This window comes from Pelobates fuscus, chromosome 3, assembly GCF_036172605.1.
Source record: "Pelobates fuscus isolate aPelFus1 chromosome 3, aPelFus1.pri, whole genome shotgun sequence".
Classification (NCBI taxonomy): Eukaryota; Metazoa; Chordata; class Amphibia; order Anura; family Pelobatidae; genus Pelobates; species Pelobates fuscus.
Window position 1 is genome coordinate 389,732,317 of NC_086319.1, and position 26,924 is coordinate 389,759,240.

The window sequence follows — 26,924 nt, forward strand, 5'->3', positions numbered from 1 at the left end:
ATTATTCTTATGGATTTTCTACGATATGAATGACCTTCCAGTATAAGCATGTGCACATATGGATCTTATATGATACAAGAAGTTGATACATTATGTGTTCAAACGAGACACTTTCTATCACCACTTATAGATGGCAACTAGCTATTTACCGATGCAAACAGCCATACATTTTGGAGGCATCATCACTTGTAAATACTGTATTAAATGAAGGTATGAATTAAGCCCCTTATGTCTCATGTTTTACGAAACATATCTAAGTCTGTAGATGAATTACAACTACCCTATAATTTACTGATCGAGCACTATGAGTTTCACATTGGCTATATGAGTACTACTATCATGATTCTTATGGTTTTCTCACGGTACAAATGACCTCCCAGTATAGGTACATGTACACATGGATCCTATATGATGTGTTCAAACGGGATACTATCGACCACCACATATAGGTGGGGTCTAGGTAATTACCGATACAACAGTTATATCTTGTAAGCATCACAACTTGTGAATGAAAAAATGAGGGTCAGTATTAAGTCCCTTACGTCTCATGCCTTACGAAACATATCTAATCCTGCAGATGAATTACAATTACCCGATCATGTAAGGGAGCAGAATCTACCGATCGAGCATTATGAATACTATATATATGCAACAGGTTGTTTTTTTAGGTATGTCACTCATTGTGCACATGCCACTTGCTCTTCATCATTATGTATCTGTTTATCAGATACAGATCGTTTTCACTCCCTGTGAAATACAATGCAAACAGAATTTGTACGGAGTGATATGACCCTTCTAGGCCACCGTCTCCCGTCAGACCTGACTGATGACGTCGACGTTCTCGTGATGTCAATCAATAGGTTTGGGCGCCCTATTTAATAGCCCACTGGTACACGATCTCGTCCCCCTTGAAAAGTCGCCTTACCGGCGAAACGCGCGTCGGGGTTTTTTCTGGTCTCTCCTAAGAATTATACCCTCTGCACCAGCAGTCAATACCTTATAATATTACGATCATCAACGATATTCATATAGGTTACGGGTGTATCGGGAGGGACACCTAGGTTATAGCCACTGACACTGATTGTGGCTATACACTATTTTTGTGTTTAACACATGCACATATACTTTATTGTGTTGAGATTCTAGTTATTCAGACGCAAGCCAGCTAGTGACTTTAAAGGAAGGTGCCCTTGAAGGCACAGTTAGTATTTACTATTTATCTACTGTGATTTATTTAAATACCTCTCTCCTTTTGTACCTCTCTTTTTCCTGCAGTTAGCTCTCTTATCTGGTAGGTGCCCTTGAAGGCACAGAGATATATCTTCTTTTTCTCTGTCTTTTCTCTACATTATATTTGGGGTAATTTACTATCTAGCACCCGGAGTAGAGTCTATTGCAGGATTCGAACGTACCACTACCATAGCTTGCAGCCTTTTAACTCTAAGACAGCATTCAGGCAGCACGGGTCTCCCGTGGTAATTCCAATTACAGTTGATACCTTTGCTTTTGAAAACTATATTGAGATACTATTGCCTTAACGATAGAGACCCCACTCAGACGACTTAAGTCTCTTGCACCTTGTTTGTGGTTACAGATTTTGTGCAGCAGGACTGACTGCCAAGAGTACCATTAACTATAACGGTGGAGACAGTGTAAGATCTGAGCAAAACTCAGACGTTTTTAGTCTCCCATACCTTGTTTACAGTTACAAATTTTGTGCAGCAGGACTAACTGCCAAGAGTACTATTAACTGTAACGGTGGAGACAGTGTAAGATCTGAGAACAGCTGTGATCTAGGTGCTGTTAACTGTCCTTTTAAACCTTTCTTATTTCTGCATAATATCTCTGTAGGCCCCTGTATGCATTTATACAGAAGGCTCAGGAGTGGATGTATGTAATAATAACCTTGTATCTTGTTCACCAATAAATATTTTTTATTTTCATTTTACTTTTATTCTATATAACGATATATATCCATATATACTCTACAGGCAGTGCCCTTTGTTCCTTTTTTTGTTCACCAATTTTCACGTAGGGTTAACCCCTTCACTGCCTCGATACCTTTACACCAGGCTTTCATTTTATGTATAAGGAGCTGTAGTTATATTGCACTGTGTGTGTATAAGGAGCTGTAGTTATATCGCACTGTGTGTGTATAAGGAGCTGTAGTTATATTGCGCTGTGTGTGTATAAGGAGCTGTAGTTATATTGCACTGTGTGTGTATAAGGAGCTGTAGTTATATCGCACTGTGTGTGTATAAGGAGCTGTAGTTATATTGCACTGTGTGTGTATGAGGAGCTGTAGTTATATTGCTCTGTGTGTGTATAAGGAGCTGTAGTTATATTGCACTGTGTGTGTATAAGGAGCTGTAGTTATATTGCTCTGTGTGTGTATAAGGAGCTGTAGTTATATTGCACTGTGTGTGTATAAGGAGCTGTAGTTATATTGCACTGTGTGTGTATAAGGAGCTGTAGTTATATTGCACTGTGTGTGTATAAGGAGCTGTAGTTATATTGCACTGTGTGTGTATAAGGAGCTGTAGTTATATTGCGCTGTGTGTGTATAAGGAGCTGTAGTTATATTGCACTGTGTGTGTATAAGGAGCTGTGGTTATATTGCTCTGTGTGTGTATAAGGAGCTGTAGTTATATTGCTCTGTGTGTGTATAAGGAGCTGTAGTTATATTGCGCTGTGTGTGTATAAGGAGCTGTAGTTATATCGCACTGTGTGTGTATAAGGAGCTGTAGTTATATTGCACTGTGTGTATAAGGAGCTGTAGTTATATTGCACTGTGTGTGTAAGGAGCTGTAGTTATATTGCACTGTGTGTGTATAAGGAACTGTAGTTATATTGCACTGTGTGTGTATAAGGGGCTGTAGTTATATTGCGCTGTGTGAGTATAAGGAGCTGTAGTTATATTGCACTGTGTGTGTATAAGGAGCTGTAGTTATATTGCACTGTGTGTGTATAAGGAGCTGTAGTTATATTGCTCTGTGTGTGTATAAGGAGCTGTAGTTATATTGCACTGTGTGTGTATAAAGAGTTTTAGTTATATTGCGCTGTGTGTATAAGGAGCTGTAGTTATATTGCGCTGTGTGTGTATAAGGAGCTGTAGTTATATTACTGTGTGTGTATAAGGAGCTGTAGTTATATTGTGCTGTGTGTGTATAAGGAGCTGTAGTTATATCGCGCTGTGTGTGTATAAGGAGCTGTAGTTATATTGCGCTGTGTGTGTATAAGGAGCTGTAGTTATATTGCACTGTGTGTGTATAAGGAGCTGTAGTTATATTGCTCTGTGTGTGTATAAGGAGCTGTAGTTATATTGCGCTGTGTGTGTATAAGGAGCTGTAGTTGTATCGCACTGTGTGTGTATAAAGAGTTTTAGTTATATTGCGCTGTGTGTATAAGGAGCTGTAGTTATATTGTGCTGTGTGTGTATAAGGAGCTGTAGTTATATTGCGCTGTGTGTGTATAAAGAGTTTTAGTTATATTGCGCTGTGTGTATAAGGAGCTGTAGTTATATTGTGCTGTGTGTGTATAAGGAGCTGTAGTTATATTGTGCTGTGTGTATAAGGAGCTGTAGTTATATTGTGCTGTGTGTATAAGGAGCTGTAGTTATATTGTGCTGTGTGTATAAGGAGCTGTAGTTATATTGTGCTGTGTGTGTATAAGGAGCTGTAGTTATATTGTGCTGTGTGTATATGGAGCTGTAGTTATATTGCGCTGTGTGTATAAGGAGCTGTAGTTATATTGTGCTGTGTATGTATAAGGAGCTGTAGTTATATTGTGCTGTGTGTATAAGGAGCTGTAGTTATATTGCACTGTGTGTGTATAAGGAGCTGTAGTTATATTGCGCTGTGTGTGTATAAGGAGCTGTAGTTATATTGCACTGTGTGTGTATAAAGAGTTTTAGTTATATTGCGCTTTGTGTATAAGGAGCTGTAGTTATATTGCACTGTGTGTGTATAAGGAGCTGTAGTTATATTGCACAGTGTGTGTATAAGGAGCTGTAGTTATATTGCACTCTGTGTGTATAAGGAGCTGTAGTTATATCGCACTGTGTGTGTATAAGGAGCTGTAGTTATATTGCGCTGTGTGTGTATTAGGAGCTGTAGTTATATTACTCTGTTGTGGTGGAATCTCGGTAAAAATAAATTTAGTAGACCGAGATTACCACGTGGCATGTGTACGTGCAAATGCTGACGTATCGATCAGTTGGTTGCACGAGGTAAGATATGATCAGTAGTGTACGGAGCATGTGCAAGAATACAGGATGTAGTATTCCCCTCCTCCATTGTGCTGGACAAGCCATGCGGTCAAGCAGGAAGTTAATTCTTATTTGTATTGATTGGTCAAGAGAATGTGCGGGTGGAGCTTAATATGGGAGGAGTTATGTGCCTATATAAGGAGCCTGCACTATTGTCCTGGGCTCAGAACTTGTGGTATTTTGGTGACGCTAGTCCCTCTGAGTCCCGATCGGTGATCCAATAAAGAATCTCTTCCTTCCTGAAGAAACCTGTGTCCATCTCTCTGTGCTTTGCTTCCGTCAGTTTCTCCGGTAACATTTGGTGCATTGGCCGGGAAGCTCATCGTTCAACGGTAGCTGAGAGGCAGAGGCGTGAGACGGTCTATCTTTGCCCACGTTCTCTACGGCTGCACCCCTGAACTTCTGCGTGGACCTCCCTTCGTCTCGGCGCCACTGGTCTGTTGTCCAGGAGATCATCGGCCTCTACGTGAGAAGTGCTGGGGTGTCCCCGTCGATGAGTGTGAACTCAGGTTCAGGAACGAGGAGGTAAGACAACTGCTGTTTTAGACGGCAGACCCACTAGGGGTATACCGATTGTGCGGTAGGCCCATAAGGGGTTATTTGTGTATGGAATCTGCCCCCTCTGACGGAGGGAAGGAGCGAAGGCGCACCGCTCAATCGAACGCTCTTTAGTCAGACCGTTTGATTTGGTTAGTCAGGCGGGGCTCTGGTGTAAATAGCCCTAGCCGGACACCGGTGTCTTGTCTAGACTAGCGTTCTAGGGTGTATATTTTGTTCGCTAGGTCGGAGGGACCGGGAGACTAAGCGGCGTCTGTGTAAATTCGGTTCGCTAGCTCTCAACCTATCTTGGCTAAGTGGGAAGGCGTGTAAATTTGGAACCCACTAGATTTTTGATAGTAATCGACTAAGAGGCGTCTGTGTAAATTCGGTCCTCTAGCTCGCTATATGTGGTGCTTGGGCAGTGTGGCTAACCAAAATGGGTGTATATAGTTTTAGGTAGTCCATCAAGGTACTGGCCAATAGTTTAGTTGGGAATTGTAAATGTGATAAAGATTGTTTAGTAAAGTGTATATCTTGTTAGATAGCGCGAGCTCAGCCGTCTAGCGAGAGTGTTAATAGTGTGTTGCTGTATTATAGTGCACGGTACCATAACCCTGTATATTTACTGACACTGTATATAAGTACTAATCATTGTCGTCCATTGCATGTTTAACACCATAACCACTAATAATTGTATTGTGACCTTAACTTGTGCTTTGACCTATGCTAACCGTACTGTAACCGCTATTTGTAAAAGACGATGTTACTGGGGTGTGTTATAGACGGGTAATTCGTATATAGAGAATTATAGCGTGGGTGACTATATAGTTTCGCCAAAGGGCATAATATTGATTATCTAGTGACTGGTGTAACAGCTGTGTGTGTACGGGAATTCCCTGAGTGTTTATTGTATTATTGTATACGTTTCACTTGGTAACCGTACCACGTGGTGCTGTTGCCAGAGGAAACGGGTGTGACTGTTGAATAGTACGCGTGTATAGTATTCGTTGTCGACGACGTTCCATTGTTAAGTATGGGTGCGTCGCAGTCAACGATTCCGGATCCCTTAGGTTGTATGGTGAAGAATTTTAAAAAGGGATTCAAGACATGTGATTTTGGGGTTAAAATGTCTCCTGTACGTTTGGTCACTTTGTGTACTAGGGAGTGGCCTACTTTGGTTGCGGCATGGCCGCCACGTGGCAGTTTGGATCCAACTCTGGTACAGCGCTTACACGTGGCTGTATCAGGTAGGCCTGAACTTTACGGCCAGTTTCCTTATATTGATTGTTGGAGACAGGCCGTAAATGACTCGCCAAAATGGCTCCAGACATGCCACGAGGAGCAGTGTCGCCTCATGGTAGCTAGGACTTGTTTGTCCACTAGGACTGGTGTTAGGCCCATTTTGGACACGCCCCCTGAGTCCGAGATCCCTTTGCCGCCCCCTTACTTTCCGTTAAGAGGAAGTGACGCAAATGCAGGAAGTCCTGCAACCCTCCCCTCATTACCCCCATCCACTTCCGCTTCCTCCTCCAGTACAGAATCCACCCCCTCTCGTACTAAATCTCCCCTTCCGGAATCAGAACCAACCCCCATTAAATCCGAATATCCTGATTTGGCGCCACTTCAGACTTCCGGTCAAGCTTCATCTAGCTCGACTCGAAGTGTTTTATTTACAACCTTTTCCCAAAACCAAGCTCCCACATCCCCATACCCTATTTCTCCCCGACTGGAACCTATGACTGATGCCCCTCCACGTAGCCCCATACAGACCCGACAGCTGACCGGTGCCCAACAATTAAAACACTATCAGATGCCTCTTCGTCTGAATCCTTGGCCAGCCTATATCGATGCCGCAGGCCAAATGGCACATGCTGACCCAGTCTTTGTATATGTCCCATTCACGACAACCGATCTCTTAAATTGGAAGACCCACAATTCCTCGTATACTGAGAAACCACAAGCTATGACTGATCTGTTCACCTCAATAGTACAGACACATAATCCGACATGGGCTGATTGCCAGCAGTTATTAATGACTTTATTCAACAATGAGGAAAGGACAAGAATTAATCAAGCGGCCATTAAAGCACTAGAGGATAAAGCCCGTACTTTAAACCAAGCCAATCCATCAGCATGGGCCGCAACACATTATCCCAACACCGATCCCGATTGGAATGTAAATGGTGCTGATATGGTTCAACTCAGAGCCTATAGAGACGCTATAATTGCTGGCAAGAAAGCCATTAATATGTCGAAGACAGTTGAGGTGATTCAGAAAAGTGATGAAGCGCCCAGTGTCTTTTATGACCGATTATTGGAGGCATACCGCTTGTATACCCCCTTTAATCCGGAAGACGCAGATAATTCCCGAATGGTGAACTCCGCCTTTGTCAGCCAAGCCTACGGAGATATTAAGCGCAAGCTACAGAAGTTAGAAGGGTTTGCAGGTATGTCCATCACCCAACTAATGGAGGTAGCGAATAAGGTATACATGAATAGGGAAACAGAAAGTAAGAAAGAGGAAGAGCGCAAGATGCGTAGAAAGGCAGACATGCTAGCGGTAGCGATCGCAGGCGTAGATAGACGGGGCCCAGATAGAGGCGATAGTAGATGGAATGAGGAACCTCTAAGTAGAAATCAGTGCGCATACTGTAAGGAAGAAGGGCATTGGAGAAATGAGTGTCCTCGAAGAGAACAGTGTGAGAGAGACAGACCTAGGACAGGTTATGGAAACTTTAGAGGCAGAGCGAGAGGTAGAGGAGGCCCCGGAGGGAGTAATGGTAATAGAGGGAGTAATGGGAACAGAGGAAGTGTTAGGGAAGATAGGTATATCCCAGCAGCGCAAAGGTCCCGCGATAGAGAAGGCAGGGACTTTGTAGGATTGGCTGACACGGTCATGGAGGACTATTGATACCGACCGGGCTCCATCCCCCTTGCTCGAGCGGAGCCTATGGTCGATGTATCAATAGGGGGAAAAAGGAGTGCGTTCATGATCGACACTGGTGCTGAACATTCAGTGGTGACTAATCTAGTTGCTCCTCCATCTGGAAGGACTATTACTGTAATAGGAGCAACTGGAAGAAGTGCTGAAAAACCGGTTCTTAAAAGTCGACTCTGTACATTGGGAGGCCACGTAGTAAAACATCAATTCCTTTATATGCCTGAATGTCCAGTCCAATTGCTGGGACGTGATATGCTATCTAAATTACAAGCACAGATTACGTTCCTACCAAATGGAACAACATCCTTAAAGTTTAATGGACCTTCAGGTATTATGACATTATCCGTACCAAAGGAAGAAGAGTGGCGACTTTATACAGCGTTGACTAGCCAAAACCCTAGGAGTGATGAGTCATTATTCAACATACCAGGAGTTTGGGCAGAGAACAACCCACCAGGACTGGCCCGCAATATTCCACCTATTAAAATTGAACTAAAACTCGGGGTTTATCCAGTGAGCCTAAGACAATATCACATCCCGCAGAAGGCTAAGAAGAACATCCAATCTTACCTGGATAAGTTCATACGGTATGGTATCCTAAAATTCTGTACTTCCCCCTGGAACACCCCATTGCTGCCTGTTCAAAAGCCCGGTACAGATGAGTATCGACCTGTGCAGGACTTGAGAGCAGTCAATGATGCGGTTGTTAGTATACATCCAGTTGTACCCAATCCATATAACCTGCTTGCTTTAATTCCGGGCGGGGCTACTTACTTTACAGTCTTAGACCTCAAAGATGCCTTCTTTTGCCTCCGAATTGCCGCAGAAAGTCAATGTATTTTCGCTTTCCAATGGGAGAACGCTGTAACGGGCTCAAAACGCCAAATGACCTGGACAAGACTGCCCCAAGGGTTTAAAAATTCACCTACCCTATTTGGTTCAGCTCTAAGTCAAGATCTACTGGATTTCGAGTCCATCCCAGGAGAGTGTGTATTGTTACAGTATGTAGATGACTTGTTGATAGCAGCAGTTACCAAAGAAATCTGTCAGCAAGCAACGCACGATCTACTACACATTCTATGGAAGGCAGGATACAAGGTGTCTAGAAAGAAGGCTCAGTTGTGTTTGCCAACTGTCAAATATCTGGGATTCCATATCTCTGAAGGTCAAAGAATTATGGGGCCAGAGAGAAAAGAAGCTGTGTGCCAAATACCGATACCCAAGAATAGAAGACAAGTGCGAGAATTCTTGGGGGCAGCAGGCTTCTGTAGGATATGGATTCCCAGCTACGCGATACTGGCAAAACCTCTGTACGCAGCTATCAAAGGTACAGAGCACGACCCCTTCTTATGGACCCAAGAACAGCAAACGGCATTTGAAGATGTGAAGAAGGCTTTGATGAGTGCCCCAGCATTAGGTCTACCTGATCACACACGACCATTCTACCTGTATGTACATGAGCAAAGAAGAATGGCTGTGGGAGTATTGACACAGTACTTGGGATCATGGCAAAGACCTGTTGCCTACATGTCTAAGCAATTGGATGCAGTGGCCAGCGGACTTCCACCTTGTCTAAGAGCCGTAGCTGCAGCCGCCCTGCTAGTAGCTGAAGCCGATAAACTCACTCTGGGTCAAGAACTTTATGTACGAGTCCCACATGCAGTATAGACGTTGTTGGATTACAAAGGAAATCATTGGTTTAGTAACAGCCGTATGACCAAGTATCAAGCAATGTTGTGTGAAAACCCAAGAGTGCATTTAGAGACTGTAAACACCTTAAATCCAGCTACCCTTTTGCCACAACCTACTGAAAGTCAACATGATTGTTTGGAAGTAATGGATGAAGTATTCTCAAGTAGACCAGATCTTCGTGATTTTCCCATCCAGAACCACGATGTTCAATATTATACCGACGGCAGTAGTTATGTGAAAGAAGGGATCCGCTATGCAGGATATGCAGTGACAACAATAGACAAGGTGATAGAAGCTCGGCCACTGGCGAAAGGAACATCAGCACAAAAGGCAGAATTGATAGCACTGACACGAGCGTTACAATTGGCTGAAGGTTTAAGAGTGAACATCTACACGGACTCCAAATATGCGTTTTTAACCACTCATGCCCACGGAGCTTTGTATAAAGAAAGAGGACTACTGAATTCAGAAGGCAAAGAAATCAAGTACGCAGCTGAAATCCTACTATTGGAAGCAGTGTGGGAGCCGAAAGAAGTCGGTATCATACATTGTCGAGCGCATCTGAGAGGAGATGGTGATGTAACCAAAGGAAATCGGATGGCAGATAGTGCAGCTAAGCGTGCTGCTGAATCAGGAAGACAGGAATATGTGGGGCATATAGCTGCTCTTATACCAACTCCACTGTCCCAATGGACTCCAGTTTATACAGCTCAAGAAGAGGAGTGGTTAATGACTGAACAAGGAAAGTATTTGGAGAACAAGTGGTATCAGCTAGAAGATGGAAGAATAGTCATACCAGCATCACTAGCGGTAGAAATTGTCCAAAATTATCACAACGGGACACATTCTGGGAGAGACAGTACAGAAGAATCTCTCAGGAAACATTTCTACATACCAAGATTGTCCAACTTGACTCAGGCCATTGTACGAAGATGTGTAACGTGTGCTAAAAATAATGCAAGACAAGGACCAGTAAAGCCACCAGGAGTCCAGTTTATGGGGGGACTCCCCATGTCCGATTTACAAATTGACTTTACAGTGATGCCTAAATCGGGTGGACATCGTTACCTGTTGGTAATTGTGTGCACCTATTCAGGCTGGGTAGAAGCATGTCCTACTCGTACAGAGAAAGCAGGAGAAGTTGTGAGATTCCTGCTACGAGAAATAATACCCCGATATGGACTACCCTGTTCTATAGGATCGGACAATGGTCCAGCTTTTGTTCATCAGTGCCTACAACAACTGACTCATATGCTTGGTATAAAGTGGAGGCTTCATACGGCATATAGACCCCAGAGTTCTGCGATAAAAGTAGCCGAAGTGACTCCGTGGATACATCACTCCAGGGTTAAACCAGCAGCAGTCGATTCTTGGCAAGTTACAGCAGATCCAGAGAATCCCTGCAAGATCCGGTTAAAACGCACTACTCAGTCGGAGTAACGAGGAATTATTGTGGATTACAAATTTTATTATTTTTGGGATTTGGTGTGTGAGTGAGAAGGCCATAATAAAGCCTGTCCGCCCACCGACGTATAGTTTATAAGCCAGGGAAAGTCTCGAAGGGACTCCTGTGAAGACGAGCAGAACTCCATTCCCTGCAGCCCTTACATCCTGGAACCTGAGGTGCCTTCGCACGGACGAAGACTGAGGATGACGGCGAAAGATGTGTTGATGATAGTGTTTATTTATGTGTATTTTTATATTCAGGAAGGTAGAGGTACCGACACTCCTAGCTGTGAGGTATGCATTAAGACTACAAGAACAGGTAACCATATTTCCCAAACCCTAATTTGGCATTCACAATACGAGTGTAAAGGAGATGTATCGAGATGTAGATACCTAAATATAGACTATAGTGTGTGCCATTTAGCAGTAGGAGAACCTAAGTGCTTCAGTCCAGAGTATCAACCCCGTACAATTTGGTTGACTCTCAGGAATGGAGATCCTCAGGGGACCCTAATTAATAAGACAATATTAGAATCCGTACATTCTTCGGGTGTTCTGCTATTTGATGCGTGTAAAGCAATATCAAGTGGAATGTATGTGGGGATCTTAGATGGGAGAGGACGTATGGGTCTAATGATAAATATATTTGTCCCAGTAGTAAAAATAAATATGTGAGTCCTAGATGCCCAAATAAAGACTATAACTTGTGCCCATATTGGTCTTGTGTGGGGTGGGCGACTTGGGGACAGACAGTAGACAAAGACATGATAGTGACTAAGTTGCCTACCAGCCCATATTGTAAGTCTATGGAATGTAATCCCATCCATATACTTATAAATAACCCCGATAAGTTCTTAGACAAATATGGCAATTTATTTGGGTTTCAAATATACGGGACGGGTTTAGATCCTGGGACAGTATTGTTTATAGGGATAGAGACTGATACGGTATCCTCCCAAACTCATCAAGTATACCATTCCTTTTATGAAGAGATGAGTATAGATAATAAGATCCCCCATAATGCTAAAAACCTGTTCATTGATTTAGCTGAAAGTATTGCCGGTAGTCTTAATGTTACCAACTGCTATGTGTGTGGAGGTACTAACATGGGAGACCAATGGCCTTGGGAAGCAAAGGAGGTAATGTCCGGTTCTGAGGCAGTTGACCAACTAATATCTACACAAGCCGATTATCATATGAGTGTTAGAGGTAAATCTGAGTGGAGATTAAAGACCTCCATCATAGGTTATGTTTGCATAGCAAGGAAAGGAATAATGTATAACACTTCTGTAGGAGAATTAACTTGTCTAGGGCAAAAAGCTTATGATGATGATACAAAGAATACAACTTGGTGGTCGGCTTCAAATGTCTCAGAACCATCTAACCCGTTTGCTAGATACGCCAATTTAAAGGATGTGTGGTTTGATTTATCCATCACATCTACCTGGAGAGCCCCAACAAATTTGTACTGGATCTGTGGTAAGAAAGCCTATTTGGAGTTGCCACAGGACTGGGAAGGGGCATGTGTGTTGGGTATGCTCAAACCATCCTTCTTCTTGTTACCGATTGAAACAGGTGAGACTTTAGGTGTTAAAGTGTATGATGTGAATCATAGGAAGAAAAGGGGACCCATAGAGATAGGCGCCTGGGAAGATGATGAATGGCCTCCCCAGGGTATTATAGATTATTATGGGCCAGCCACGTGGGCAGAAGATGGTACCTTTGGTTATAGAACCCCTATTTATATGCTCAACCGTATTATAAGATTACAGGCGGTGGTTGAGATTATTACTAACGAAACATCACAAGCGCTCAATCTTCTAGCGAAGCATAATACCAGGATGAGGACGGCAGTTTACCAAAATAGATTAGCCTTGGATTACCTTTTGGCAGTAGAGGGAGGTGTATGTGGGAAGTTTAACCTGAGCAATTGCTGTCTTCAAATAGATGACGAAGGGCAAGCAATAGCTGAGATTACTAGCCATATGGTTAAACTAGCGCATGTGCCTACTCAGGTATGGAAAGGGTATAATCCAAGTAGTTGGTTTGGTAGCTGGTATGAGTGGTTTGGAGGGCTTAAGGCAGTGGTAGGTGGAGTCCTACTGATTTTAATGTTGTGTCTACTCCTGCCGTGTCTTATACCCTTAGTAGTTAGGTCTGTGCAAAGCCTGATAGAAAATATAGCAGAAAGGAAGGCTGCTGCACAGATAATGGCAATTTATAAGTATAAGGCTCTAGATCAGGGAGAACCAATGCAGGAAGATGAGTGTTGAAGATTCACATCATAAGATAAGTCTGGTCTGGTTCAAGGTAACTTGCGGTGTATGCAAACCAAGGTTAAGTGATGCCTCAAGTAATTGTGAAATATCAAGAGGCATCAAAGGGGGGAATGTGGTGGAATCTCGGTAAAAATAAATTTAGTAGGCCGAGATTACCACGTGGCATGTGTACGTGCAAATGCTGACGTATCGATCAGTTGGTTGCACGAGGCAAGATATGATCAGTAGTGTACGGAGCATGTGCAAGAATACAGGATGTAGTATTCCCCTCCTCCATTGTGCTGGACAAGCCATGCGGTCAAGCAGGAAGTTAATTCTTATTTGTATTGATTGGTCAAGAGAATGTGCGGGTGGAGCTTAATATGGGAGGAGTTATGTGCCTATATAAGGAGCCTGCACTATTGTCCGGGGCTCAGAACTTGTGGTATTTTGGTGACGCTAGTCCCTCTGAGTCCCGATCGGTGATCCAATAAAGAATCTCTTCCTTCCTGAAGAAACCTGTGTCCATCTCTCTGTGCTTTGCTTCCGTCAGTTTCTCCGGTATCACTGTGTGTGTATAAGGAGCTGTAGTTATATTGCACTGTGTGTGTATACGGAGCTGTAGTTATATTGCAATGTGTGTGTATAAGGAGCTGTAGTTATATTGCACTGTGTGTGTATAAGGAGCTGTAGTTATATTGCACTGTGTGTGTATAAGGAGCTGTAGTTATATTGCACTGTGTGTGTATAAGGAGCTGTAGTTATATTGCGCTGTGTGTATATAAGGAGCTGTAGTTATATTGCACTGTGTGTGTATAAGGAGCTGTAGTTATATTACTCTGTGTGTGTGTATAAGGAGCTGTAGTTATATCGCACTGTGTGTGTATAAGGAGCTGTAGTTATATTGCACTGTGTGTGTATGAGGAGCTGTAGTTATATTGCTCTGTGTGTGTATAAGGAGCTGTAGTTATATTGCACTGTGTGTGTATAAGGAGCTGTAGTTATATTGCGCTGTGTGTGTATAAGGAGCTGTAGTTATATCGCACTGTGTGTGTATAAGGAGCTGTAGTTATATTGCTCTGTGTGTGTATAAGGAGCTGTAGTTATATTGCGCTGTGTGTATAAGGAGCTGTAGTTATATTACACTGTGTACATATTCAGACAGACAGATAGATAGACACACAGACTGTAACAGCTCAATATATATATTTATATATATATATATATATAAAATGTATCTTTTATTAACCCGTTAACGCCGTTACGGCGTTCCATGCCGTCCCCATTATAATGGGCTTTAAAGCCGTTGCAGCGGCATGGAACGCCGTAACGGCTTTGAGCCCCAGGAGGTAAGTTATACTTAACTCCGCCGCGATCCTCTTCTGGGGGGCTGCCTGACAGCCTAGGCAGCCCTCCCACAGCAAATGAGGCCCCCGGGGGCCATGTGATCGCTCTCAAAGAGCGATCACATGGCCCCCTATAGCTGGCTATGGATCTGCCAGCAGGGGGACTGTCTAAAATATCAGACAGTCCCCCTGCTGGTAAGAAAGTATAAAAAAAGAAATTAAACATGTTAAAAAATACATTGAAAATATTTTTTTATATATATAATATGTATATATATATATATATTATATATATATAATATATATACATATTATATATATGTAACGTCATACAAAGTGTATTTTAATACTAATATAAGTATATATATTAGCATTAAAATACACTTAGAATGATGTTACATATATATAATATGTATATATATTATATATATATATATAATAGATGTACATATATATTATATATACGTATAATTAAAATAATAAATAAATAAAATAATAAAATAAATAAAGAAAATATTGAAACAAAATTTAATATAAATTATATATGCATATGTAATTTCATTCTAACTGTATTTTGTTATTAATATATATATATATTGGTAACAAAATACACTTAGAATGACATTCTATATATATCTATCGATATATAAAATAAAAAAAAAGATAAATACATATAATTACATAAAAGATTACATTAGTATACACGTAGAATTTAAATACATATATATATATATATATATATTAAAATTCTACATGTATATTTAAGTAATCTTTTAACATAATTATGTGATTTGATTAATTAAAATTTGATTGACATGCCTGACAACACAGGGAGAAAGTGCAGAGAATTTAATTCGCAAGCACTATATTTGACCCTGTAATTCTCCACGACACCATAAAACCTGTACATAGGGGGTACTGTTTTACTCGGGAGACTTCGCTGAACTCAAATATTAGTGTTTCAAACTGGTAAATTGTATTACAACGATGATATTTTAAGTAAAAGTGAAGTTTTTTGCATTTTTTACAAACGAACGGCACTTTTATGGACTATATTATTGTTGTAATATGTTTTACTGTTTTAAAACACTAATATATGTGTTTAGTGAAGTCTCCCGAGAATAACAGTACCCCCCATGTACAGGTTTTATGGTGTTTTGGAAAGTTAGAGAGTCACATATAAGGCTTGCGTTTCATTTTTTTCACATTGAAATTTGCCAGATTGGTTATGTTGCCTTTGAGAGCGTATGGTAGCCCAGGAATGAGAATTACCCCCATGATGGCATACCATTTGCAAAAGTAGACAACCCGAGGTATTGCAAGTGGGGTATGTCCAGTCTTTCTTAGTAGCCACTTAGTCACAAACACTGGCCAAATATTCGTTTTTTGCTTTTTTCACACAAAAACAAATATGAACGCTAACTTTGGCCAGTGTTTGTGACTAAGTGGCTACTAAAAAAGACTAAACATACCCCACTTTCAATACCTTGGCTTGTCTACTTTTTCAAATGGTATGCCATTATGGAGGTAATTCTCATTCCTGGGCTACCACACCATCTCAAAGGTAACATTACTAATCTGGCAAATTTCAATTTGAAAATGGAACGTTCTATATTTGACCCTGTAACTTTCCAAAACACCATAAAACCTGTTAATGGGGGTACTGTTGTACTCGTGAGACATCGCTGATTACAAATATGTGCATTTTGTTGCAGTAAAACAGTATTATGACATTTACAGCTAAAATGTGAGGTGGAACTACACATTTTTAAAAAATAAATTTCTCACAGTTTTTTTTATTTTATTCATAATAAATTATATTCCATATATGAATAGTTAATGAATAGTTAATGGTAAATTAAAGCCCTGTTTCTCCTGAACAAAATGATATATAATAAGTGTGGGTGCATATAATCTGAAAGAGGTGAATTACGGTTGAACAGTCATATAGCGCAAATTCCAGTTTTTGTTTACGTTTTGTTTTGATCAGAACGTGCACTATTGACTCCGTCCTGAAGGGGTTAAAATAATATAAAACTATAAATTATATGGGTGTCTGTGTGTCTGTCTATCTGGCTGGATGAGCCTGTGATCCTTTGTGACTGTTCGATGTGACATCATGTGACATCACCCTTTATGGTCACAGCTTACAGCAGTCACTAGACACTGCTCAGACAGTTGACACTGCTTAGCTGTTGTAGTGATCAAGTTGCTAATGATGGCAAATAGAAACATTTTCTCGTGTTTTCCACGTTTGCGCTTTCGAAATGTAAGTAAATGACTTGGTTTCTTTAAGGTTCCAATTATATTAATAATTAACTGAGAGCTGATTACCCCAAAATCTAATATAATTCATGGCTGGGTCCAAAAGGAGAATACAGTGAGACCCAGTTTATGATTATTAATGTGAATTACTGGAGGGGGGGGGGGGGGGGAAGCAGATCTTTTATTTTATTCTTATTTTAATTAAGTTAAATCCTTATACAATGAAATACTGGATTTAATGGATTTAATATCATTTTGACACATTTGCACTTTATTGTATGTACACTATTTGCACAAAACATATTAGCTCCACAAGACACATTTTTCATTGTATCTGAGTTATCTGGGATTGGGATCTCCTTCTTATCTTCACATAATTCTCCTCCGTCCCTGTCCTTAACTCCAGCCATCAATCCTTACTGAGCGGAAGAGACAGAGACCGGAGACACATCTTTGGTGTTAAACCGATCAAAAACAGGTTAACACTTATATGTAAGACTGCGCCTGGGCCTCCAGGCACCATAACAACTTCAATGAAATGATTGCATGCTACACAAAATTATACCCTTAATGTAAACTCCCACTACTCTTGGGCGGCAGCAGTGGCTATAGCATTCATCAGCCCAAATACATAAAACAAATAAAAAGTTATCTGAGTGCTATCCTAAATCTCTATGTACGTTTCAATAATGATTTTAGTATCACTCTAACGGTCAATAAACTGTAAGCTCACCTGTCACGGCAAGGCCAACCTATTAGGGGAGTTATAAACAAGTTGTTATGGTGCCTGGCGTGTTCCTTTAAGTAGACTCATATCCCATATTTTAGTTTGTTTGTAACCAGGGAATAGACGGTAAAAGCTTTTGGTTTGTTTGAGCATTTTTTTTGCAAAGTGCCTTTTGTGTTCTAATTGTTTTTGTTTCAGCCTTTTCGGCGCGCCAGACGTCAGATACCTGATGCTGTTGAGCAGAAAGTAGATCATCTTCCAGGTACATTAAACGCTGTGTGTGATTGCTGTGTGTATATGTAAGTGTATATCTATCGATCTCCATGGAGACTGAACCAGTTCTAGTATTTTATAACCTGTATGAGACCTGAACGTGAAACCTCCAAAGAACAAGAGAACCGAGCGCCGTCAACTGAGCTGAATGCACATTATCCAGCACATACCTCTCGTTCCAGACTGGCTAATGACAATCATCTAAATATATCTGTAAGTGCAGACTCCAGGCACCATAACAACTACAAAACACTGAAGTGCTCATGGTGCTTGGTGGAACCATTTAACATTTAGATTTCTATTGTTAGATGGTTTCCTGAAGACAATGTACAGAATATGCGATTTTGACATTTCTGGCACGTTAGATCGCGTAGTTAATATTTTCGGGAAGGTCGTTCGCCATATATATATACAAAATACATCTGTAATCTCAGCTAACCTTAATGTTCCCATTATTTATAATGACAATGCTGAACATATCCCATAAACTCAGCAGGTGAGTATAGTTCAGCACTTGGCAGTAGTTTCATTCAGTAAAAATCAAACTGTTTCTTGAGCTACGTTCTCCTGTCATGTTTTTAAATGGCTGGAGCTAGTGGTTGCCATTCGTGTAAACATAACAAATGTTCTCCCCATGATTTCTGGAAAAGACGTCAGATGTCGGGAAGACTGAATACCCGGGATGTGGTCACAGGCGCCTGGTGGGACCCAGGTAAGGAGTTAAACCATACTTGGAGTATTCCTAGGAATGTCCATGAAAGACTGGAGTCGATACAATATTTACTGTAGATCTATCTCACTGACATCTATTGAAACTAGAAGGCATGTACATGGCGTCTTCCTATGGTGTCATCAAGCACGGGGGACTTCTAGCAGCTGGGATTTTTGTTGTTTACGCTGTATTTATCTTTTCTTTCAGTGTTTTTATACTCCTTGATTTAAAGCTGCTCTCTGGGACTGTGTTATCTATAACGGCATTACCTACTCTAATGTAACTCTCTTTATTTATTGAGTGATACTGTCTGCTGACATTTCCAAATGTATTTTTTTCTTGTTACTTTTTCCCGGGATGTCCAGAGATCCGAGATGCTCCTAAAGGTGACACCAGCTCCCAGACAGAGAACGCAAAGCTGAGTGCTTTGCAGAAAAAGCTGGATATTGAGCTGAAGGTGAAGCATGGAGCAGAGAATATGATCAACGCATATTCCAATGATCCTCCCAAAGTAAGTCTGGTACATTGAAATTGAGTTTGAAAAGAAGGAATACTTTTTTAATTTTTACAGGACATGCCTTTTATACCCTGACACCATTCAAGCTAATTTAAAGGGATTCTATAGTGCCAGGAAAACAAAGCTGTTTTCCTGGCAATATAGAATACTACCGGGCCCCCTCCCTCTCCCCCCCCCTACCGCGGCGCTTCAGTCACTTTCCTGAATCCAGCGCCGATGTCCTTTGGCGCTTGGTCAGGCTCTGTCCACGCCCCTCTCTCGCCGACATTGACCGGCGGGGGAGACCTAATGCACATGCGCAGCAATGGCCGCTCTCGTATTAAGATTTCCCTATGGGGATTCTGGTAATGCTGGAAGTCCTCATGCAGAATGTGAGGACAGCATCAATTAAATGGCCAAAAGTCATCTAAGCACTCAGAAGTTCCTCTAGTGGCTGTCTGGTAGAAACCACTAGGGGGGGGGGAGATAACCCTGCAAGGTAATTATTGCAGTTTCTAAGAACTGTAGGGATAAGGGACAGGGGACATTGCACCCAGACCACTTCGATGAGCTGAAGTGGTCTGAGTGCCTACAGTGTCCTTTTGAGCGAAAAGTTTGCTCTTGATATTTGTTCCTGAAATCAAGAGAGCTGATACAAATTGCCAACTAGAAAGTTTGCCGACATCTCTCTCATTCCAAAAGTTTGCCGACATCTCTCTCAGCTAAATAGTTGAAGGCAAGTGCTTTTCTTAATCTCCCACAAAGCATTTTTCAAAATTCTAAAAAGAAAGAATGCATGTTTTTTTTAAGATTGATTTTTTTTTTCAATTTTAAAGCTTTCACTTCAATAATGCGTGTCTATAACTTAGTCTGCCTGCAAGGAAGCACTGTAGTGTGCCTAGTGCCCGTTACCCCAGATGCAAGCATTCCGCTGCTGTATTTTGAGCCATAAAAGCTCTCGTATGCTGAAAGAGAAACAAAGTGAACTGGATTTATTGTCCCTGCATGTTATGTAAAAGGAATGCCTGGAACTGACATAATAATAGTTTATTATCTGGGTGAAAATCATTGTTTGAGATCAATGAGAATCACACCGAGTCCACGTGTATCCTGGGTTGTAAGTAGTTAGAGTTTATTTCCTAGACTGAGGTTAATTAATCCTATATTTCGTCATACAGTTTAATCAGCTATCTGACTATTCTTATTACTGTTACAGAATGCCAAACATATTGCCGCTGCCCAGAAAAAACTTAAACGCAGTGAGAAAAAAATAGCCAGGTTGCGCAGTCGAATCCAGTCTCTTATAAAAGGTAAACGTTCAGTCCTCGTATGCAGTTTGAAAGAATATTAATGGGTAACAATGAAAATGTATTTTATATTTTTGTGAGTTTTAGTTTTTAGAGTTTGGCTATGTTTCTGGGCCATGAGATATTTGCTTTTCGATTTTGGCTGTGTTTCTGGGCCATGAGGAATGCCTTGGTGGCTAATTTGTAAGGAGACAAATTATATTAGAATGGCTCCGCAGGGCTTGCTCCGGGCTTAGATCAGGAGAGCTAAGAGAAGTTCCTGTTTAGGAGCGTCCGGCTCTCCGTCACTGGTAGCCAAAACCGGGAGCTGCCCCGGGAATAAAAATGCATTGACTTCTAATAATGGGGTGCCAGGGCAGGACTTGCACCATAACCACTACAGCAAGTTTTAACAATCTTACAAGGAGATCTGTATGTATCCCATATACCTCTACACTCCAAGGCTTTATGAAGAAATGTACAGCTGTATCTTCCAATTACATCGCCTTTACATTTCCGCTTAGAAGTGGGAGGTAAAGGGAGTAATTAGAAGGTGCGAATACATTTTATATTTTATAAATTAAGTATCATAAAGTCTAGGCTTGGATATAATGTTTTTGTTTTATCTCCATTTGCTCTGAGGTGAAAATGATTGGAGTATTATTGATCACTGTGTATAATACACAATACTTACATTATGTTATGTCTCGACCTTTACAGAACAACCATCGTTACCAGCTCCGGAGACGGACATTAATACTGCTGCCCCTTCGCTGTTGGTGACGGAGAGACAGGAGCCAGAGCCGGCTGGGTATTCACTTTACATCTTTCTCATCAATGTTGTTAGGAGCTGAATCCGTTCCCAGTTTACACCACCACACCTGCTGATTATCTATATGTTTGTCGTATGTTTGTCTACTGCTGTCTATAGATTTCTTAGCATGCGTATCAATCACAGATACATTTTACAAGGCTGCCTACAGCTTGCATGCTTGTGTCGCCAGATCTCCTTATCTTTGCAGGACTCCTGTGAATTCTGCATTCTGCCAGGCGAGTGCTTTGGATGTCACACAGGAAGCACAGAATGTAGAATTCTATACGGTGCAAAGACATAGAAATCGGCAACACTAGTGAGAAGTATTCTTGGGGTGTCCATTAAATAATGTTGTGTATATAGCAGCAATATTGTCTACGATATAATGAGTATAATTATATGACAACCAGATAAACGATTCTTTTCTTCCTTCTCATAGCGATTTTCCAATCTTACCTTTGAAATCAATTACCCTACCGGATGTGAAACATGACTTTGAGACGCCTAGTCAGACATATTTAGATGGCATTCAGCATGAAATTTCAGCTTATGTTAAGATCCAGAATATACTGGCCCAGGTAAAGCTCTAACTTGCTGGATGTTCTCTGAAGTAGTTATGGTGCAATGAGTCTGTGGGTATTAACTCACTTTTTGTTTGTTAAACCATTTGGGAGCATTTTGACAAATGATAGGTCTCTACCTGTCACCCAGACGCCCCCCTTGTCCATAATGATAATGTGGAATTTACAGTTTAACACTATAAATGTGTATTCCATCCAACCTGGACCGCTGTGATGGGTGGGGGGTAACCCAGGGCTCTCAGCCAATCAATACCATCCAGGCTTCCTATAATGGGCATTGATAATACAGAAGTGTTAATTCCTATCATTGTGGCTGAGGAGGGGGGTATCCAGGTACTTGGAAGAGCCTAAATTGTCTGATATTAAACCAGGGATAGCGCAAGGACACTCCAGGTAATATAACCACTACAGCGAGCTAGAATGGTTAGTTTGCTTCGAGTTTGACGTTAATGCAGCCACATGTTTTATTTCTTGATTGTTTGAGTTGATGAACTCTGGGTTTAGTAAATAAATTAGACCTTATAATGGTTTATCAAGGCTAACAGTCACTTTCCAGAACTTTTAATATTATGGTAACTTAAATAAAAAGGGACTTTGCCGCAAATCTTGTGCAAAATGCTAATAAATGGGACATAAATCACTTAAAGTGTCAGTGCAATAAGGCAGGTATATTCTCATAGAAAACAAAGAGAGAGAAATATATGCAAATGTAGTGTAGTAAGTTTTAATTGTTAAATCGCTGTCGAATGTCTGACATTAAGGATGTATCACCAAGCACCGTCTCTCCCTCTCCTCTCCTGCTCGGACTAATACGGGAACATTAGTACAAGTAGTGAAAAGCCGGCAGTGGCTGGATTAGAGCGTCAGCCAACACTCTCAGCCAATCATGAGTAAAGGATATTAGCCAACGATGGGCAGCTGACTCTCTCAGCCAATCACTGACCCTTCTCACTGCTCGCACAACTTCTGCTTTAACCTGAGCTGAGCAGACAGAGACCTGAGTCACATCTTTAGTGTTAAACTGGATAGAACAGGTTAACACTTATATGGAAGACTGCGCCTGGGCCTCCAGGCACCATAACAACTTCAATGAAATGATTGCATGCTACACAAAATTATACCCTTAACGTAAACTCCCACTACTCTTGGGCGGCAGCAGTGGCTATAGCATTCATCAGCCCAAATACACAGAACAAATAAAAAGTTATCTGAGTGCTATCCTAAATCCCTATGTACGTTTCAATAATGATGATTTCAGTATCACTCTAACGGTCAATAAACTGTAAGCTCACCTGTCACGGCAAGGCCAACCGATTAGGGGAGTTATAAACAAGTTGTTATGGTGCCTGGAGTGTTCCTTTAAGTAGACTCATTTCCTGTATTTTAGTTTGTTTCTAGCAGTTTAAAACGTATGACTGACCCCTGCGGCAGCAACCAGGGGATAGACTGTGAAAGCTTTTGGTTTGTTTGAGCATTTTTCTTGCAAAGTGCCTTTTGTTTTCTAATTGATTTTGTTTCTGCTTTTTCAGCGCGCCAGACGTCAGATACCTGATGCTGTTGAGCAGAAAGTAGATCAACTTCCAGGTACATTAAAACGCGGTGTGTGATTGCTATATACAGTATCTCACAAAAGTGAGTACACCCCTCACATTTTTTGTAAATATTTTATTATATCTTTTCATGTGACAACACTGAAGAAATGACACTCTGCTACAATGTAAAGTAGTAAGTGTACCGCCTGTATAACAGTGTAAATTTGCGGTCCCCTCAAAATAACTCAACACACAGCCATTAATGTCTAAACCGTTGGCAACAAAAGTAAGTAAACCCCTAAGTGGAATGTCCAAATTAGGCCCAAAGTGTCAATATTTTGTGTGGCCACCATTATTTGACAAAAAAGGAGAAAGGAGGGAACCCTAGGACAAAAAGTCCAGGGTACCCAAGTAGGATATCTCAGTGGGAACTGATACTGTTAAAAAGCCATAATTTTATTAATACATACTAGACATCAACAAAGAAAGAAACGCGTTAGGCAGAGGATGGGTTTTTAACTCACTTCACTTTATTTTTTTTACACTTTAATCGGGGTGTGTGTATCTATGGGGAATTCTTAGTTGGAATGGTATTGTGTTCAGTGTAAGCTAGGAAGGAGACCGACCTGCACTTAGGTACCTTAGTAAGAGTAAGGATTACTAGGAGGTGATTCTGGGATATGCAGTCTAAAAGCATAGCTGACTTACATAGAGAAGTGCAGCAGAGAGACTTCTGATTTACTGACATATACCTATATACCTTATCCTGTTTCTCTTTGGACTGGGTGACCTATGGGACTCTAAGTTGCTTATATACCTTCTAAAGGCAGTTAACCCCTGAGGGTTTTTTCTCTATGCTCTATAACTCCATATAGGACATTTCTACTTTAGGTTGTATTACCTTTAGCAGTACTTCTGGTTATGAGCAACATACCTTGGCTGTCTCCCTTTTCTGTTTGGGGTCCCTTCCTAGTATAATACCCTCTTTCCTGTCCCCATAGGTGGGAGTTATACTCTTTCTTTCTTTGTTGATGTCTAGTATGTATTAATAAAATTATGGCTTTTTAACAGTATCAGTTCACACTGAGATATCCTACTTGGGTACCCTGGACTTTTTGTCCTAGGGTTCCCTCCTTTCTCCTTTTTTGTCAGTTCATATATTTAGGGTTACCCCCTATTGTAGGATATTCTCAGGACACACTACACTGTTCCTGTTCTACAGGTTCCTTTTTTCTGTTTTAGTTATCTATTGTATAGAGGTTTTAATACCTATTAGTGTTTCAATATATACTCATTGTAATAAACGTACTGCTCCAACTATGGCAAACTTTCTATCGCAGCTAAAAGAATCAAATACATGGTGTGCAGACGCAGATTCTGTTTTTTCAGATAAAGATAACATCCAATTACCAGAACAAGACAATATTAACTATAAATTTAGAACATTGACCAACCTGTGCAGACAACAAATCAGGATTGGATGGGAGGTTACATCATTAAAAAATTATTTAAGCAAATCTATGATTCCGAGAGGCCTAAGGATTCAAACCACACCAAATATGCAGATGGAAGATCCCACCCTGTTAAAAGAATGGGATGAGGCATCCAATGCATGCTCCAAAAAATACATGGAGATTTTGGTGAAGTTTGAATCAGAAAGACTAAAGCAAACTGACGAGAAGGTTAATGTGGCGGTAGAGGACATTCAGAAATGTACAGTAGATCCCTCGTTCCAAACTCAGGAACAGCGACTACAAGAAAACTTGAATAAGTATCAGAGTATCATCAAGGTCCGTAAACACAGAAAGTTTGTTAGGGACAATGACGACTATAGATCAGGGAGAATCTACAGACATTTTAAAAAGACCACAAGGGTAGACTCCGACTACTGCACTACGTCTGAATATGACACCTCTGACACTGAGAATGAACAAACCTCAGTACCTCAAACTATACAGACGAATAAAAGTATCCTAAAAAATAAAGGGGTGACTTTTTTAGGACAGCTCCCCCGAGAGGGGGAACCACAGGGCCCGTTCAGACAAACTCGCAACAGGGGAAGGACTCGCAGATGATACTAGAGAAAGATACCAGTATAATCAATATCTCGGATACTCCTCTCACTATGACACAAAGTCAAGTAATTATGAAGGGTCTGTCTTTCGTCCCAACTCCTCCATTCTGTAAATTTGAATGGGTTAAAGATATAAATCTGTTTGGGAGAAAACTGGCCCTTCATAAGTTTTTTAAAGTGAGAGATGAGAAGAAGGCCAAAGATTTGGGCTTCGATACAAAAGAATATCAGTGCCTGCTGGATCTGGTATCACTTCTCGAATCCAATGACAATGCTACCCCCCTTCCATATACAGATCTGCACCCTAAGAGTAAGTTCACTTTTCATGACTTTAAAAACATTGACATGTTTGTTGAATCCACCACAAACATGATTAAGAACCTCAATGTTGATACCCTTATGGTTAAACCCAGGGAAAATCTTACGAAAAAAGAATGGAAAGCACTATGTGAATTGAGAGAAAATTAGCATATTATTATCAAACCGGCAGACAAGGGGGGTAACATTGTCATTCTGAACAGACCCCATTATGTCCAAATTGCTGAAAGTATACTGAATGATGTAAATACATACGTAGTACTTGCGTCCAATCCTGCACCTAAGTTTATGTCGGAATATAAAAATCTATTGGACAGGGCGTTTGATCGAGGGGTTCTCACAAAAGACGAATACAACAGTATTTTCGTTAAAAACCCAGTGATCTCAACGTTTTACTGTCTTCCGAAAGTCCACAAACAATACGAGACATTAACAGCCAGACCGATTGTATCAGGTTCAAACAATTTTATATGTAAAGGGAGCAGGTACATAGATAAAATTCTACGACCTTATGTAGAAAAGCTACCGTCCTATTTAAGAGACACTAAGGACACACTTAAGTGCCTCAGGTCCCTAGAGGTCCCACAGGGAGCAATTCTCTGTAGTTTGGATGTCGAGGCGTTATATTCTTCAATACCCCATCAGGATGGAATTGCACATGTGGGCCATTTTTTGGAAACAAGAGGTCCACAACACGCAGGGCACACTACATTTGTTTTGGACCTGTTACAATTTATACTGACACATAACTTTTTCCTCTTTCAGTTCTACAATCAGTTCTACCACCAGGTGCGGGGGACAGCGATGGGTATGCCTTGTGCCCCATCCTACGCTAACCTGCACCTCGGGTGGTGGGAGAACCATATTGTACATGCTGAACATCTGGTACATTTCATGGAGAACGTCTTTCTATGGAAGCGTTTTATTGACAATATCCTTATGATATGGACAGGCACAAAGGAGCTCTTTATTGAGTTTGTGAAAATTTTGAATATAAATGACTTGAACTTACATCTAACTATGGAGATAGGTACATCCTCATTAAATTTCCTGGACTGCACATTCACCATTACGGAGGGTTTACAGATTCATACTACCCTATACCGCAAGCCCACATCCACTAATAATATGCTGAGTTGGAAAAGCTACCACCCCACTTCACTCAAGAGAGGCATTCCAGTGGGACAGTATCTCAGATTGAAAAGAAACAGTTCCTCTCCTGAGGACTTCATACAGAAAGCTGCCCTACTGAGAGCCAGGTTTAAAGCCAGAGGTTACCCCAATAGGTGCCTTAAACTGGCGTACCAAAGAGCACTTCTGAGTGAACGTGAAATCCTCCTAGAGGACAAACCAAAA

The 26,924-nt window shown here is 41.0% G+C and overlaps 1 protein-coding gene across 1 annotated transcript in view; it reads left to right on the forward strand.

The window, feature by feature from the left end:
* Positions 1-18,412: 18,412 nt before the first annotated feature.
* The window catches only part of LOC134601882 (serine/threonine-protein kinase N2-like), a 28,595-nt gene continuing 20,083 nt past the window's right edge, over positions 18,413-26,924 (forward strand). The window contains exons 1-6 of the mRNA XM_063446386.1: positions 18,413-18,467; positions 18,833-18,978; positions 20,180-20,273; positions 20,970-21,060; positions 21,503-21,641; positions 23,174-23,228. Coding sequence (XP_063302456.1) covers positions 18,413-18,467; positions 18,833-18,978; positions 20,180-20,273; positions 20,970-21,060; positions 21,503-21,641; positions 23,174-23,228 — 580 coding nt within the window. The remainder of the gene's footprint in view (positions 18,468-18,832; positions 18,979-20,179; positions 20,274-20,969; positions 21,061-21,502; positions 21,642-23,173; positions 23,229-26,924) is intronic.